At 49.1% G+C, this 12,417-nt stretch overlaps 1 protein-coding gene across 4 annotated transcripts in view; it reads right to left on the reverse strand.

Moving 5' to 3' along the window:
* LOC111147797 (endothelin converting enzyme 2) overlaps window positions 1-12,417 on the reverse strand; it is a 31,286-nt gene that overhangs the window by 8,029 nt on the left and 10,840 nt on the right. Inside the window, exons 1-7 of one of the 4 annotated variants that reach the window (XM_022504055.1) lie at window positions 5,501-5,539; window positions 5,127-5,213; window positions 4,644-4,779; window positions 4,209-4,424; window positions 3,642-3,766; window positions 3,392-3,538; window positions 3,167-3,232 (exon numbers count right to left, since the gene is read on the reverse strand). In XM_022504055.1, coding sequence (XP_022359763.1) covers window positions 3,167-3,232; window positions 3,392-3,538; window positions 3,642-3,766; window positions 4,209-4,424; window positions 4,644-4,779; window positions 5,127-5,213; window positions 5,501-5,539 — 816 coding nt within the window. Of the gene's footprint in view, window positions 1-3,166; window positions 3,233-3,391; window positions 3,539-3,641; window positions 3,767-4,208; window positions 4,425-4,643; window positions 4,780-5,126; window positions 5,214-5,500; window positions 5,540-12,417 lie in introns of those variants that run through there. The other 3 variants (XM_022504038.1, XM_022504063.1, XM_022504047.1) reach the window with 3 other exon arrangements.

The raw sequence follows: 12,417 nt of genomic DNA on the forward strand, positions 1-12,417 counted from the left end.
CTGCTTCCCACACCGCTCTGCCTTTTTGTTTCCTAAAGCCCTTCTATCCTTTCAGCTCCTCAGTGACCACATGCCTTCACCTAACAGCTGAGTGGACCCCATCGGGAATTTGGTCCACAGTAGCTTTGAGGGTCTTCCATCTCCCATCCAGCCAGGCCTCAACCTTGCTGCTTTCTCAGCTCCCTTCTAGTATCCAGCAGGGGGAAAGGTGCAGAAAAATACATAGTGACCACAAGTATACACATGTATCAGACTCTGCTGGGGCCCTCCAGGTAATGTATCTTTCTTCCCTCTCCCAGCGACTCCACAGAGTGGATATTAGTCCAATTTTGCAGATGAGGAAACGAGCTTGAAGAGGTTGCATGACTTAACCCCTTGACAAACTAGCAGATGGCAGAGTCCTAACGTGGCTCAGGCCTGGTGGTTCCAGCCACGGCCCCAGGGCTCCGTGGGTGCAGGGCAAACTCATGCTGCTTTAGTCCCTGCTGGTACTCGAGCTCCAGTGAGGCAGGCTGTTTTCTCTGTCCTCCACAGTGGCCTCAAGCTCTAGTACAGCATCTGGCACATAGTAGGTGCTCAGTAAATATTTGTTGAATGAAGAGATGAGCACCCCACCAACAGACCCTTAGTACTTCTCAGCACCCGCTCCCTGGTGCCCTCCTCTCAGGTGCCACTACTCATTCTGCCCTTTAAGCCCCATCTGGGCTCCCTCACTCGCCGGAGGCCATTTCCTCTTCTACTCATTGAAAAGGACCAGATCCCTTAACATCCATTCCCTCTACTTCAAAGTCTGTCTCCCACCTCTCTTCTTCCTTGCTGCTGGTGTCAGAGAAAGAGATTTGAGGACCAGTCCCAGTCATCCCAGCTCCTGAGGAGTTGGCCAGCCCAGCCAGTCATCCTGACCCTGCCCTGCCACCACCCCCCTCACTTGTCCCCTTCTTTCCCTGCCCTTAGCTGAAGACTTACACTGAGACTTTCCTGAACCCCGTTTTATTCCTCAGTTTTTATCCTACATGAACCTTTTATGCTGCAGCTTCCCTCAGATGCTGGCACAGACTTCCTGCCTGAGACAACCAGCAACACATAGGGCTGAACTGAAGCTTTTTCCCACCAATAGCCAGTTGGTCGAACTGGTTCTCTCCAGGATTCTCCAAATTCTCTCCTCTCCTGACTCTCCTGACGTTGAACCACACACCTGTTCCTGCCCCTCCTTTTCCATTTCTTTTGGGATAAATGCTAAATCTGATCCACAGTGTCCATGCATAATATGAATCTACATATCTGTCCAGAAGGACACCCCCCCCCCCCGCAACACACACACACACCCTGAATTCCCCTCTCCGGTCCATCAGCGGGTTATATGACCTCCCACCTCGAAACCTTTGCATAAGCTCTTCCCTTTGCCTGAACCATCTCCTTTCACAGCAGCCTGCCCTTATCCCTGGACGAGGCTGGTCCCCTGTGACACTCAGTCTGGAAATGCCAGGCTGGTCCTCTGTGACAGTCCCAGCAACTGCACATGGGATATGCCGAGCCACTTCATGGCTTCTCCCCCACTGAGAGGGCAAAGGCCCTGTCTTGTTTACCACTAGTCTGGGGGAGGGTCTGGCTGAGGACAAGGGACTCTCCTGGTATAGTTACTCCACAGTGGCCTACCTCACCGGATCTCTTTCTCCCACTGCCTTGAAAATGCAGGAGTATGCTTCTTTCCCTTCTGTACTCTTGTCCAGCCTCTCATTTCTTCTAAGCCTTTGTTTACATTTTTTTTTCTTTTTTTTTTCTTTGTTTACATTTTTAAGCAGATGCCCCACAAGCCCTCAGATACCTCCAGCCTCATCCTCTCTCTGGGACTTCATCCGGCTTCCACAGCCATCTGCTGACCTCACCAGGAAGACGGTACCCAGATTGCTCACAATCACATGTCTAAAATGAGGGGTTCCCACTCCCTGAGTACCTGCATGAGCTTGTAACCCTCCTTTCCCCAAACAGGCACCATAGGAGGTAAATGCTATGATCCCCATTATACAGATAAGGAAAGAGCTTCACCTTGTACCAAGCCACAGGGCTACGATCAAAATCAAGGTCTGACCCCAGAGTCTGCCCTTTTCCTGTGATGTCACACTGTCTCCTCTTCCCCAGTGTGCTCTGAGCCAGTTCTTCCTCCGGGCACCCCTAGTTCTTCCACGACTCCTCCATTCCCCCATCACTCAGGCTTATAGCCTCATCTGTCTTTACCTCTTCCTCCTACTCCTCTCTTTGAACACCCAGTCACCCGCAATTCACGATTTGCCCTTGGTTACGTCTTTTGCATCCTCCCCTTCATAATATTCCCTCTGCCACTTCCCATATCTGGGCACTTAGAGACTCAGAGCTTAGAGTACTACTGACTTAGCTCATCTCCAGGCTCCCTCTCTTGCTTCTACTTGTCACACCAAGCACTGCTTACTGTACTTACTGGGTTCTCCCTTCGTGCTCTGGGAGGCCTATAAAATAAAACTCAGTGTTTCATGGTACAGGATTCCAGGTCCCCTCCACAACTAGTTCCTACCCACGTGTTTAGCCTGTCATCTGCTTTGAGCACCACATTTTGCCAAACTGGACCCCTTCTCATGGTCCAAACATGCCTTAGCTTTATCCTTCTTCAAGACTTTGTTTACACTCTTCTCATTACCCAGCATGCCCTCAGCCCCTCTTAGCTATTCTACACAGCCTGGTTCAGATGCAATCTCATCAGGAAACCCCCGACTACCTGGGTCTCTCCTGAGGCCTAGAGACCCCTTTTGAGGCTGTTCTCAGCTATCTGGGTCCATGAACCCATCTCCACTGAAAGGTTTGTGTGGCAGTGGCTCTGCGGGTACTTCTCAGAGCTGCCCCGTGACACCTGGTACACGGTAGGTGCCTAGAAGAAGGGGAAGGAAGGAAACAAGGGGAGAGGGAACAGAAAGAAAGGGGGGAGGGAAAGCGAGGAGGGTGAGCAGGAAGGCTGGGAGGGAAGGAGGAAGGAAATGAAGGAAGAGTGAAGGGGGAAAGAAGGATGGAAGGGTAGCCGGCTGACTAGGCAACAGGACAGGCTCACCTTCCCCACTATGACCCTGGACAAAGGGAAAAGTAAACAAGCATCGGCCCAGCTCAACAGAGGGGTGGGTGTTCTGAGGATGCTCCTTACTTTCTCATTGGCGGTCCTGTTTAGGTAGTAATCTCGAGAGGGGAGAAAGAGCCCAGATTGGTCCACCTGCAACAGCAAGTCAAGGGAGTGAGCCTTCCCCCAACACACACCTGGACTTTTGTCCAGGGGATAGAGCCACCCCAGCCTGCCTGTGTCACAAGGGAGGAGAATCTGAGCTCCGCAAATGGTCTGTGAGTCCCTCCCAACCCATCTCCAGACTGGTACCTGGATAACATTGCTGTTGGAACTCTTGGAGTCAGCACTGACATACACCGTGAAGAAAGGGGTGGCCCTGTAGGTCCCTGCTACTGCCTTCAGCACTTCCATGAAGTTGTCCTGGTTCCAGGGCCCGGTAATGTTCCAACCACCGATCTGAGTAGAGACCACAGTGGAAACTATGGCACAGGGGTCCCCAAAGCTTTCTGGGGCCACATCCTCTCCCAAGCCCTATCCTGGCTTCCCTTAGGGGTCCTACCTTGTCAATGAGGTCTCGAAGTGGCTGGGCTCCCAGGTCTTCAATGCGCTCCACCTGCAGGCAGGAGAGGTAGAAACGCTGTGTCTTCCGCTCAGCTTCGCTGCTGGAGTTGAACGTGGTGTTTTCTGCAGGGGAGAACACAGGTCCAGTCAGCAACAATGCCAACCGCTGACAGGAGTCCTGGGCCCTTGCTTGGTCCCTCTCCTCGCCTTGTGACGGGGCAGTCCTCCTAATGTAGAGCAGGAAGACTATCTGAAACGGCAAAGCGTGACTTCCTCTTCCCTGCCCATGGAAACCCTCAGAGATCTCCAGGCACACACTCCCTGGTGCCACCCCACATCAACAGTGGTCTAAACAGAATGCAGAGGACATACTCAGAGGTCTGTCCCCACAAATCCATCCCCACCTCTCAGGGTCCCCCCGCTGTCCACATTCCCCACCCCAGCAGAGTTTGCAGTTGTCCACTTACTCATTCAGTCCCAGACATGTACTGAGTACCTAAATGCAAAGCCCTGGTCCAGGTGTGAGCTTTACTTGGCACAGCGCCTCCCCAACAGCCCCACTCACCCAGCAGGTGCTTCAGGATGGCCTGGTTCTGGTCCCAGAGGCTGTTGAAGGTGTTCCAGCGAGAACGCCCATCAGGCAGAGGATTTCTCTGAATCCAGCCTCCACAGGAAAACTGGTAAAAGTCCTCACACGGACTCACCCCACGGTCCAGGGACTCCAGGATTTTTCCAGCCACTCGAACGCAGGCCTCTGTGAGGCAAGTGCTGTGGGATGGGTCTGTGGCAGGGGACATGGTGGGTCGGGGGGCAGGAGTAGGCAACTGTCAGTGAGCCTAGGAAAGGCAAATGCTTTGGGAAGGGTCATGACAACAAGAGGGTTGGGAGGAGAGAGAAAAGCTGGGGGAAGACTGGCCTGACCACAATAAACCTTAGCGGCCCTTGAATCCCCAGAGCCCCCACAGCTAGGAGGGCTGGTGACAGGTGTGGGCCCACCTACCTCTGTGGTACTGGACCCCCAGGGCCACTAAGCAGCCCAGCAGCAGTGCAGCCAGCAGTAGGGAGACAGCTGCTAAGACCAACTCCAACTGCGTGTGGGAACCCAAGAAGTCTCTTGTCCTCTTCCGGAATCCCACCTGGGGAACACAGGGTGACAGTGAGCTAGCAAGCTGCCAGTGGGGATCCAAGATCACAGAAGGCCTCCCAAAGGGCGAAGACACAGGCAGTTTCCAGAGCCATGGAGCAAAGACGCTAAAGGGCTTGACTTTGGGCACAGGGGCAATGAGGAAGTCTGAGTTAAGTCCGGAGCCCGCTTTGTGCAAAGTCATGGCATATAATGGCCTCACCATAGTTCTAGCGCAGAGGCCAGAGATGAAGCTGAGGTGGGGGCAGGTGACCCTCCAGGGCAGCCCAAAGTTCTGGGTCTGCCAGGCGTCACGTCAGGGCTGGGGCCTGGTGAGAAAGGTGGAACCCCCTTGCCCACCTCCACAGCGTCCGGGGAGGCCCCGCCCTCTACGGGGGTCTCAGGTGCGTCTTCCTCCCGCAGCGTGGTCCGTTTGTACTCCACCATCTGCCAGACAGTCGGGGGCGCCAACCGAGGTCAGGCAGAGAGGGCCCTTTGCCCACGGCCCTGCCCCCGTGCCCCTGGCCTGGCCGGGCCCCCTCCTGTCCGCAGGGAGGATCCCCTCTCTTCTGCTGGGCTCTCCAGCCTGGGGCCCCTCCGACCCGCGCCCCCTCCGGCACGCAGCCCCTTCTCCACCAGCCCGAGCCCGTGCCGACTCCTCCGGCTCCCTCGGCCTCAACTCCCCCTACCCCCCCGCCCCAGTGCTGTCCCCGGAGCCTGGGACCCGCACTCACGTTGCCGCCGCCGCCCAGCTCGCGCAGCGCGACATTCATGGTGGAGTAGGGGCCGGCGGCACCTTAGGGCTCCCGGCAGCTGGCCCTCGCCCAGGCCGCGGCCTCGGCCCCCCCGCCCGGTCCCGCCACCGCACGCCATCACGGCCGCTGTCGCAGCCCCTCGCTCCGCCGTCGCCTCCGCCGCTGCCGCCACCCCTGCCTGCCGAGCCCCCTCCCGCCGCGGCGCCGCGCCCGGGGGTGGGGGGTAACGTGGGGGGAGGAGCGCGCCGGCCGCTGCCCGCCACCCTCCCTGCGTCCGGGCGTCACTCCGGTGCCCGCGGCCGCCCTCCGGCGACGCCGGGACCCCTCTCCTCTTCAGAATCAGCCTGACCCCTCCCAGCAACACCCTCTTGCAAGCCACCCATAATTTCCATGCCTTTGCCCCCAGGCCCGCACGCTGGTGATATTTCTTGGCCTCCAGTCCCCACATTGCAGGCCTCCCCATCACCCTTGAACACCTTTAGGAAATGATGCTTTCGGGAGGAGCCTCTGCCCGCGGCAGTCCACACAGCCCCTCTTCAGCCCGCGCACACACACAGAGCAGCACTCGGGGGTTGACCCACATACGGGGTCTCCACACTGCATCTACCCAGAGAGCACACGGACCCAAAGGACGCAGGCAGGCGCTCAGCCCAACACAGGGTCCACACGCACAGAGTACACGCCGCACACTCACCCTCTATACCTCTACAAGGCCCCCAGAGCCAACACACAGACTACACACACAGCACACACACCTCACCCACACTCTGACTCCACTCTTCCCTGTTGCTTTGAGACTGCACTTTCACTCCCCAAGATAATCGTTGTCATCAGATCATCTCACAAAGGGAGGGTTACAGATGGTGACAAATTGGCAGGGAAAAAAGCAGCTATGCTCAGATATTTAAAGAAAAGACGTGCTAACACTTCTAACTTGAGGAAAGCAAACCATTTTATTTGGGAGGTTTACAAGAAAAAAAAAACCAAGCAATATTTAACTGAAAGGCAGTAGTGTGGTATCTATGCATGTGCCATCTGCCTTCCATATTGTCACTCCTTAATCAGTCCTGGTGCTATTGCCGTCTGCTGCACTGAAGAGTGCCTTGTGGGGTGTGTTTTTTGGTTTTGAGGGGCTTTTTTTTTTTTTTTTGGCCAATTTTTTTAAAAAAGTGCCTCATTCTCCTCCCTCCCTCTTCCCCCAACAGAGTACATGAATTTGACCTGAGAAGGCTCAGGATGTTGGCAAATCCATAATCCATTTCTCAACACTCACCTCCATCCTCAGCTTGCTGCATGAGGTTCTGACATGGGCTGTTCTTGTGGCTGAGAAAGGATGGATGATGAATTGATCAGGCTGAGAATGTTGGATTGCTTTCTTTGGCACTTACACACACACATACACACAGACACACACACATACACACACCGCCAATTGCATGTTCTCAAATAGGAGACAGTACAGTATTATAGGTAGGCTGAAAGATTCTGGATTCAGACTCAATGTCCTCAGTTGAAAAACTGAAATAAAAGTAGTCCCCATGTCAAAGGACGGTGTCCGGCACATATAGGGCACTCACTCAATGTGTAAGCTGCTCTTTTTGTGTTATTGTTAAAATCCTATGGAAAGAAAGGACAATCGTAAGGCTGTTATATTTCCTCCAGGTAGTAGGTTCATTAGGTGTTCCCTGAGCAAGAGGCTTCCACATTCAGCCATACTGGGGTCTGTAGCAGCAAGGCCTTGGGATCACCACTTGGGACAAGTTTTTGGAGTTGTTCATGTTCGCTCTGATGGCAGTGTGGCATCACAGCTCTCACCTCTTTCCTTTATCACCCCCAAGGCTGGATGAAGGGGACCACGGCAGTGGGGACAGTCTTGGCAGGTGGGAAATCCCACCATGGCATGGCCAGGGTAGTGTAACCAAAGCTGTTACATAAGAACTTCCTGGCAACAGGCTCATTAGAAATAGTCCCATGGCTTCCCTGCCATGATGGAAATGACACATAGCCCTTTAGCACATGTCAGCGACTACTGTAAGGACTTTACATCTGGGTGCTCATCTACCGTCATGGCAATTATGAAGCCATTTTATGGATGAGGAAACTGAGGCATAGAGAGGCTAAGAGTCACATGGCTAGTAAGTAGCAGAGCTGGGATTCCAACCCAGGCAATCTGGCTGCTTTCTGGAGAGCACTTTGGCAACAGGAAGCAAAAGGAGGATATAATTCCTCCCAACATTAGTTGCTGGTCTTCCATCACATTTTCTTTGCAAGGGTCATGGGGAACACATCAGTTTTCAAAGCCAGACAGACCTGGACTGAAATCTGGGCTCAATTCTTGATCAGCTGTAGGATATTTATCAAGTTACTTGAAAGCTCAGACCCTTAATTTTCTTCATCTGTAAAATGGGAATAGTCATCAGTGCTTCAGAGAGTTGCTGTGACAATTACATGCAGCCACTTAGGAGAGAGCCTGGTACCTACCTTTACAGTGTTCTCAGTTTCACCGGACTTACCCTAAATGCACATTTCCTTTCCATGTTTCTTTCCTGATTCAAATCATGTATTAGGCTCATAACTATTTCTGATTACATGTTAAATTTCCTAGCATGAGAGGATTAGAGGTTGCTCTATTCTATAATTCTATTTTCTTTCCTCTGTGTTTATCACCTTTGTCTCTTTTTCCCTCTCTCGGGGCGCCTGGGTGGCTCAGTTGGTTAAGCGACTGCCTTCAGCTCAGGTCATGATCCTGGAGTCCCGGGATCGAGTCCCACATCAGGCTCTTTTTCCCTCTCTCATTCTATTATTTTTTTTCTATCTTTTCTGCTCTTCTTTTCCTATTCCTAAAATGATCTTTCTTTTGGTCTTTCCCCCCCCCCTCCAAACTGATTGTGAATTGAGAGGACATGGGCAATGGTTTATATGCTATATATATGTCCTTATATGTATTATATGTCCTTACAAGGACAAAGTAGACATGAAGATAACAAAACACATTAATGTCCAGTGTTGACAAAGATGGGAAATATGAGCACTGTCTACACTGCTGGTGGCTTAAAAATTGATATAACTTTTTTGGCAGTATAAATCAAAAGGTATAAGTGTGGGCACCTGAGTGGTTCAGTTGGCTAAGCATTTGCCTTCAGCTCAGGTCATGATCCCAGAGTCCAGGATCAAGTCCCACGTCAGGCTTCCTGTTCTGCAAAGAGTCTGCTTCCCCCTCTGCCCCTCCCCCAATTTGTTCTCTCAATCTATCCCTCTCTCCCTCAAATAAATAAATAATATCTTCTTTTTTAAGGTTGTAAGTGCATATACTCTGAACCAGAAAGTCTGATTCTGGGAAATGATTCCAGGAAATAAGCATTATCTCTAGGATGTTTGTATTAGTTAGCTTTTGCTGCAGAACAAAACTCCCCAAACTTTGTGGCTTAAAACAGCAAACATGTATCATTTCTTATGTACTGCAGGTTGATTGGATGGTTCTTCAGTTCCACATCAGCTCAGCAAGAATTGGATGGTGTAGCTGAATGGCCTCACTGCCATGTTTGGGCTTCAGTCGGGATGAGGGGGCCCTGGCTCTATGTGGTGTCTCCTTCTTCAGTAGCCTAGACTGGGCTCCTTCATATCGTGGTCTCAGGATGCCCAGAAACAAAAAGCGGGCCAACCCCAGTACCAGTTTTCAAGCCTCTGCCTGCCCCACATATGCTAATGTCCCCATTGGGCAAAATAAGTCATATGGTCAAGCCCAGATTCAGGGAGGAAGAAATAGAATTTACTCCTGGATTGGAGGAGCTACAAAATATTGGGACCATTTTTTCCCTACAACATTTATTCATCATAGCATGGCCTGTAATAACAACAAAAACAAACAGGGGTGCCTAGGTGCCTCAATCGATTTAGAGACTGACTCTTGATTTCAGCTCAGGTCATGATCTCAGTGTCCTGGGATGGAGTCCCACTTCAGGCCCCCACTTTAGGCTCTGCACTCAGCAGGGAGTTTGCTTGAGGATTCTCTCCCTTTGCCCCTCTGTCAGCTCTCTCTCTCTCTCTCAAATAAATAAATAAGTTTTTAAACAAATAAACAAACAAAAAGAGTAGAGGACTGAAAAAATAAGAGTAGAGGTCTTGTTGAATAAATCAAACATGCATACAATGGCATAACAATGTAACATTTACAAAGAATGATAAGGAAGAATTAATGCTCTGGGGAAATGTTCTCCATCTAGAATTAAATGGGGGAGTAAAAGGGTTACAAAATCTCATTTTTGTTAAGCAAAAAAAGTATAAAAGCACAGATTTTTAAAAAGAGATTGGAAGGACAGCAAGAATATGTTAGCATATCTAATGATGAGACTACTCTTAATTTCTTCCTTGGGCTCTCCTTAGGCTCTTCTACACAGCTGACAATTCTATTGTCTTGCACTTACCTAAGCACTTTACATATGTTAATTTACTTAATCCTCACACTGACCCAATAAGATATAGTATAGCAGTATCATTGTCCCTGTTTTACAGATGAGGAACCTAAGAGATAGGGAAGCTTACCAACACACCCAACGTCACACATCAGGCAGAAGTCAGATCCTTGATTTGATTCTAAACTCCATGCTCTTAATAAGTACTATTTCTTCTGAGTCAAGTGGTTTGTCTGGGTGGGACCAGAGTGTGATGTTTGGTAAATGGACTATACCCTTGGTTTTGAAACTTTAAAAAAATCATCAAAAACATTTTATTGCAAAAGCAATATATTCAGGGCACCTGGGTGGCTCAGTGGGTTAAGAAACTGTGCCTTCTGCTCAGGTGATGATCTCAGGATACTGAGATGGAGCCATGCATCAGGCTCTCTGCTCAGCGGGGAGCCTGCTTCCTGCCCCCCCCCCACCTGCCTCTCTGCCTACTTGTGATCTCTCTTTGTCAAATAAATAAATAAAATCTTTTTTTAAAAAGGCAATATATTCCATAAATATATAGAATAAAAAGATGAAATTTCACCTGCCAGGATCCCAGGACCATCCTTAGAGAAAACCATTATTAGCAGTTTAGTATGTATCCTTCCAGATCTTTCTTTTATATGCATTTACATACCTAAACACACAGTGTGTAGGTGTGTATGCCTAAGCGTGTGTATATATTTTTTTCTCTATATATGAAATCACACTCCACAGTCATTATTTGGTGACACTTTGGCAGGCTTTGGAGATCTTACCCTGTCAATCCACACAGATCTGCCTTATTCTTTTTTTGTGATTTATGGGCCTCTCCTAAATAGAATGAGTCCCAGAAATTCCTCCTGGTATGGACTTCCTTCAACAGGGTGAGAGAAAAGAGCCCCTAGAAAGAGTTTAAGGAAAGAGAAACATAGTCACCACAGGTGTCAAAAGATGACCCTAACATATTTGTAACAGGTTACATTTATTTCCTAGGTTTGCTGTAACAATATACCACAAACGGAGTGTCTTAAAACAACAGAAACTTATTTTCTCACAGTTCCAGAGGTGAAAAGTCCAAAATCAAAGTATCGGTAGGACCATTCCCCCTGGGAAGGCTCTAAGGAAGAATCCTTCCTTGCCTCTTCCAGCTTCTCATGGTTCCCAGCAATCCTTAGCGTTCCTTGGCTTGTAGGAACTCCTATCTCTCCTTCTTCATATAGCATTCTTCCCTGTGTGTATGTGTCTTTGTGCATCAGTCCTCTTATAAAAACATCAGTGACTGGATTTAGGACCCACTCTAATACAGTATGACTTCATTTTAATTTAACTAATTATACCTGCAAAGACCCTATTTCCAAATAAGTTTACATTCTGAGGTTCCAGGTGGATGTAAATTGGGGGGGCTATTCAACCTGATACACAGGCTTAAAGTTTCCAACTGAATAAAAGTGCCACTATTACTCAAATGTCAAAAAACTTAGTATTCTGTTTAGAACATATAGATCAAGTCCACTAGGTTTTGAGAGACTTTCAGCTGAGAAATTCAATGTACTGTCACAAAAGTTCAAACAAACTTAATTTCATTTCAGTTGTGAAGATGAATTTTCACCTCATGGACAGGGATGTAGAACTTCAGAATTTTAAGTAGAGGATCACAGTTTAACACACACACACGCACACCCCTGCATTTTTACAACGTAGCTGTAGCTTATGTCATTCTGTATCTTCACAATTTTGTACTTAGGTCTTTTGCTTTAATCATGATCTATCACACACATCAGGGACAGGAATAAGATTATTTAAGAAGGAGCTAACCAAATGAATTCCAAGTTCAATGGTTATTTCTCCAAACTTTTCACTCTGGGAGTAGACAAGAGAATAATTTCAATTCCCCAGTGCTCTCATCTCATCCTTGGCAAGAACTCTGATAGTCCCTTTAGCACTTTCTGGTGAGGCACGGTTCATTACCTCCTGAGACAATCCACTTCATGTCAGGATGACAATTTCATCTACAAAACTGTTCTTAATATATGTTCTGTCATCTCCAGTGCTTCAGACTAGAACACAGAGGCTCAGAGAGGTATGCATATTATGCAAACAGATGAGGAAAAGCTTGGAGGGATATCCATGAAAGGTTTCATGTAATTTTCTGTATTTTCCTAAAATATTACAAGTATAAGTGAACGAATTTTTTTAAGATTTTATTTTTAAGTAATCTCTACACCCAAAGAAGGGCTTGAACCTATAACCCCGAGATCATAAATGGCACACTCCACTGACTGAGCCAGCCAGGCACTCCAAAATGAATGTAGTTTTAAAAACTATAATTATGGGGCCTTCAGTTCAAGTTCCCACAGAAAGTGGCAGAGCCAGGATTGGAACCCATTTCTAGACAACCTCCAGTGGGGGTAGAATTTTCTGGACTCTCTCCTAATGACCCTGAGCTCCAGCATCTCTTGTCCTTCCGGA

This window comes from Enhydra lutris, unplaced genomic scaffold (assembly GCF_002288905.1).
Source record: "Enhydra lutris kenyoni isolate GAN:26980312 unplaced genomic scaffold, ASM228890v2 scaffoldscaffold2, whole genome shotgun sequence".
In the NCBI taxonomy this organism is placed as follows: domain Eukaryota; kingdom Metazoa; phylum Chordata; class Mammalia; order Carnivora; family Mustelidae; genus Enhydra; species Enhydra lutris.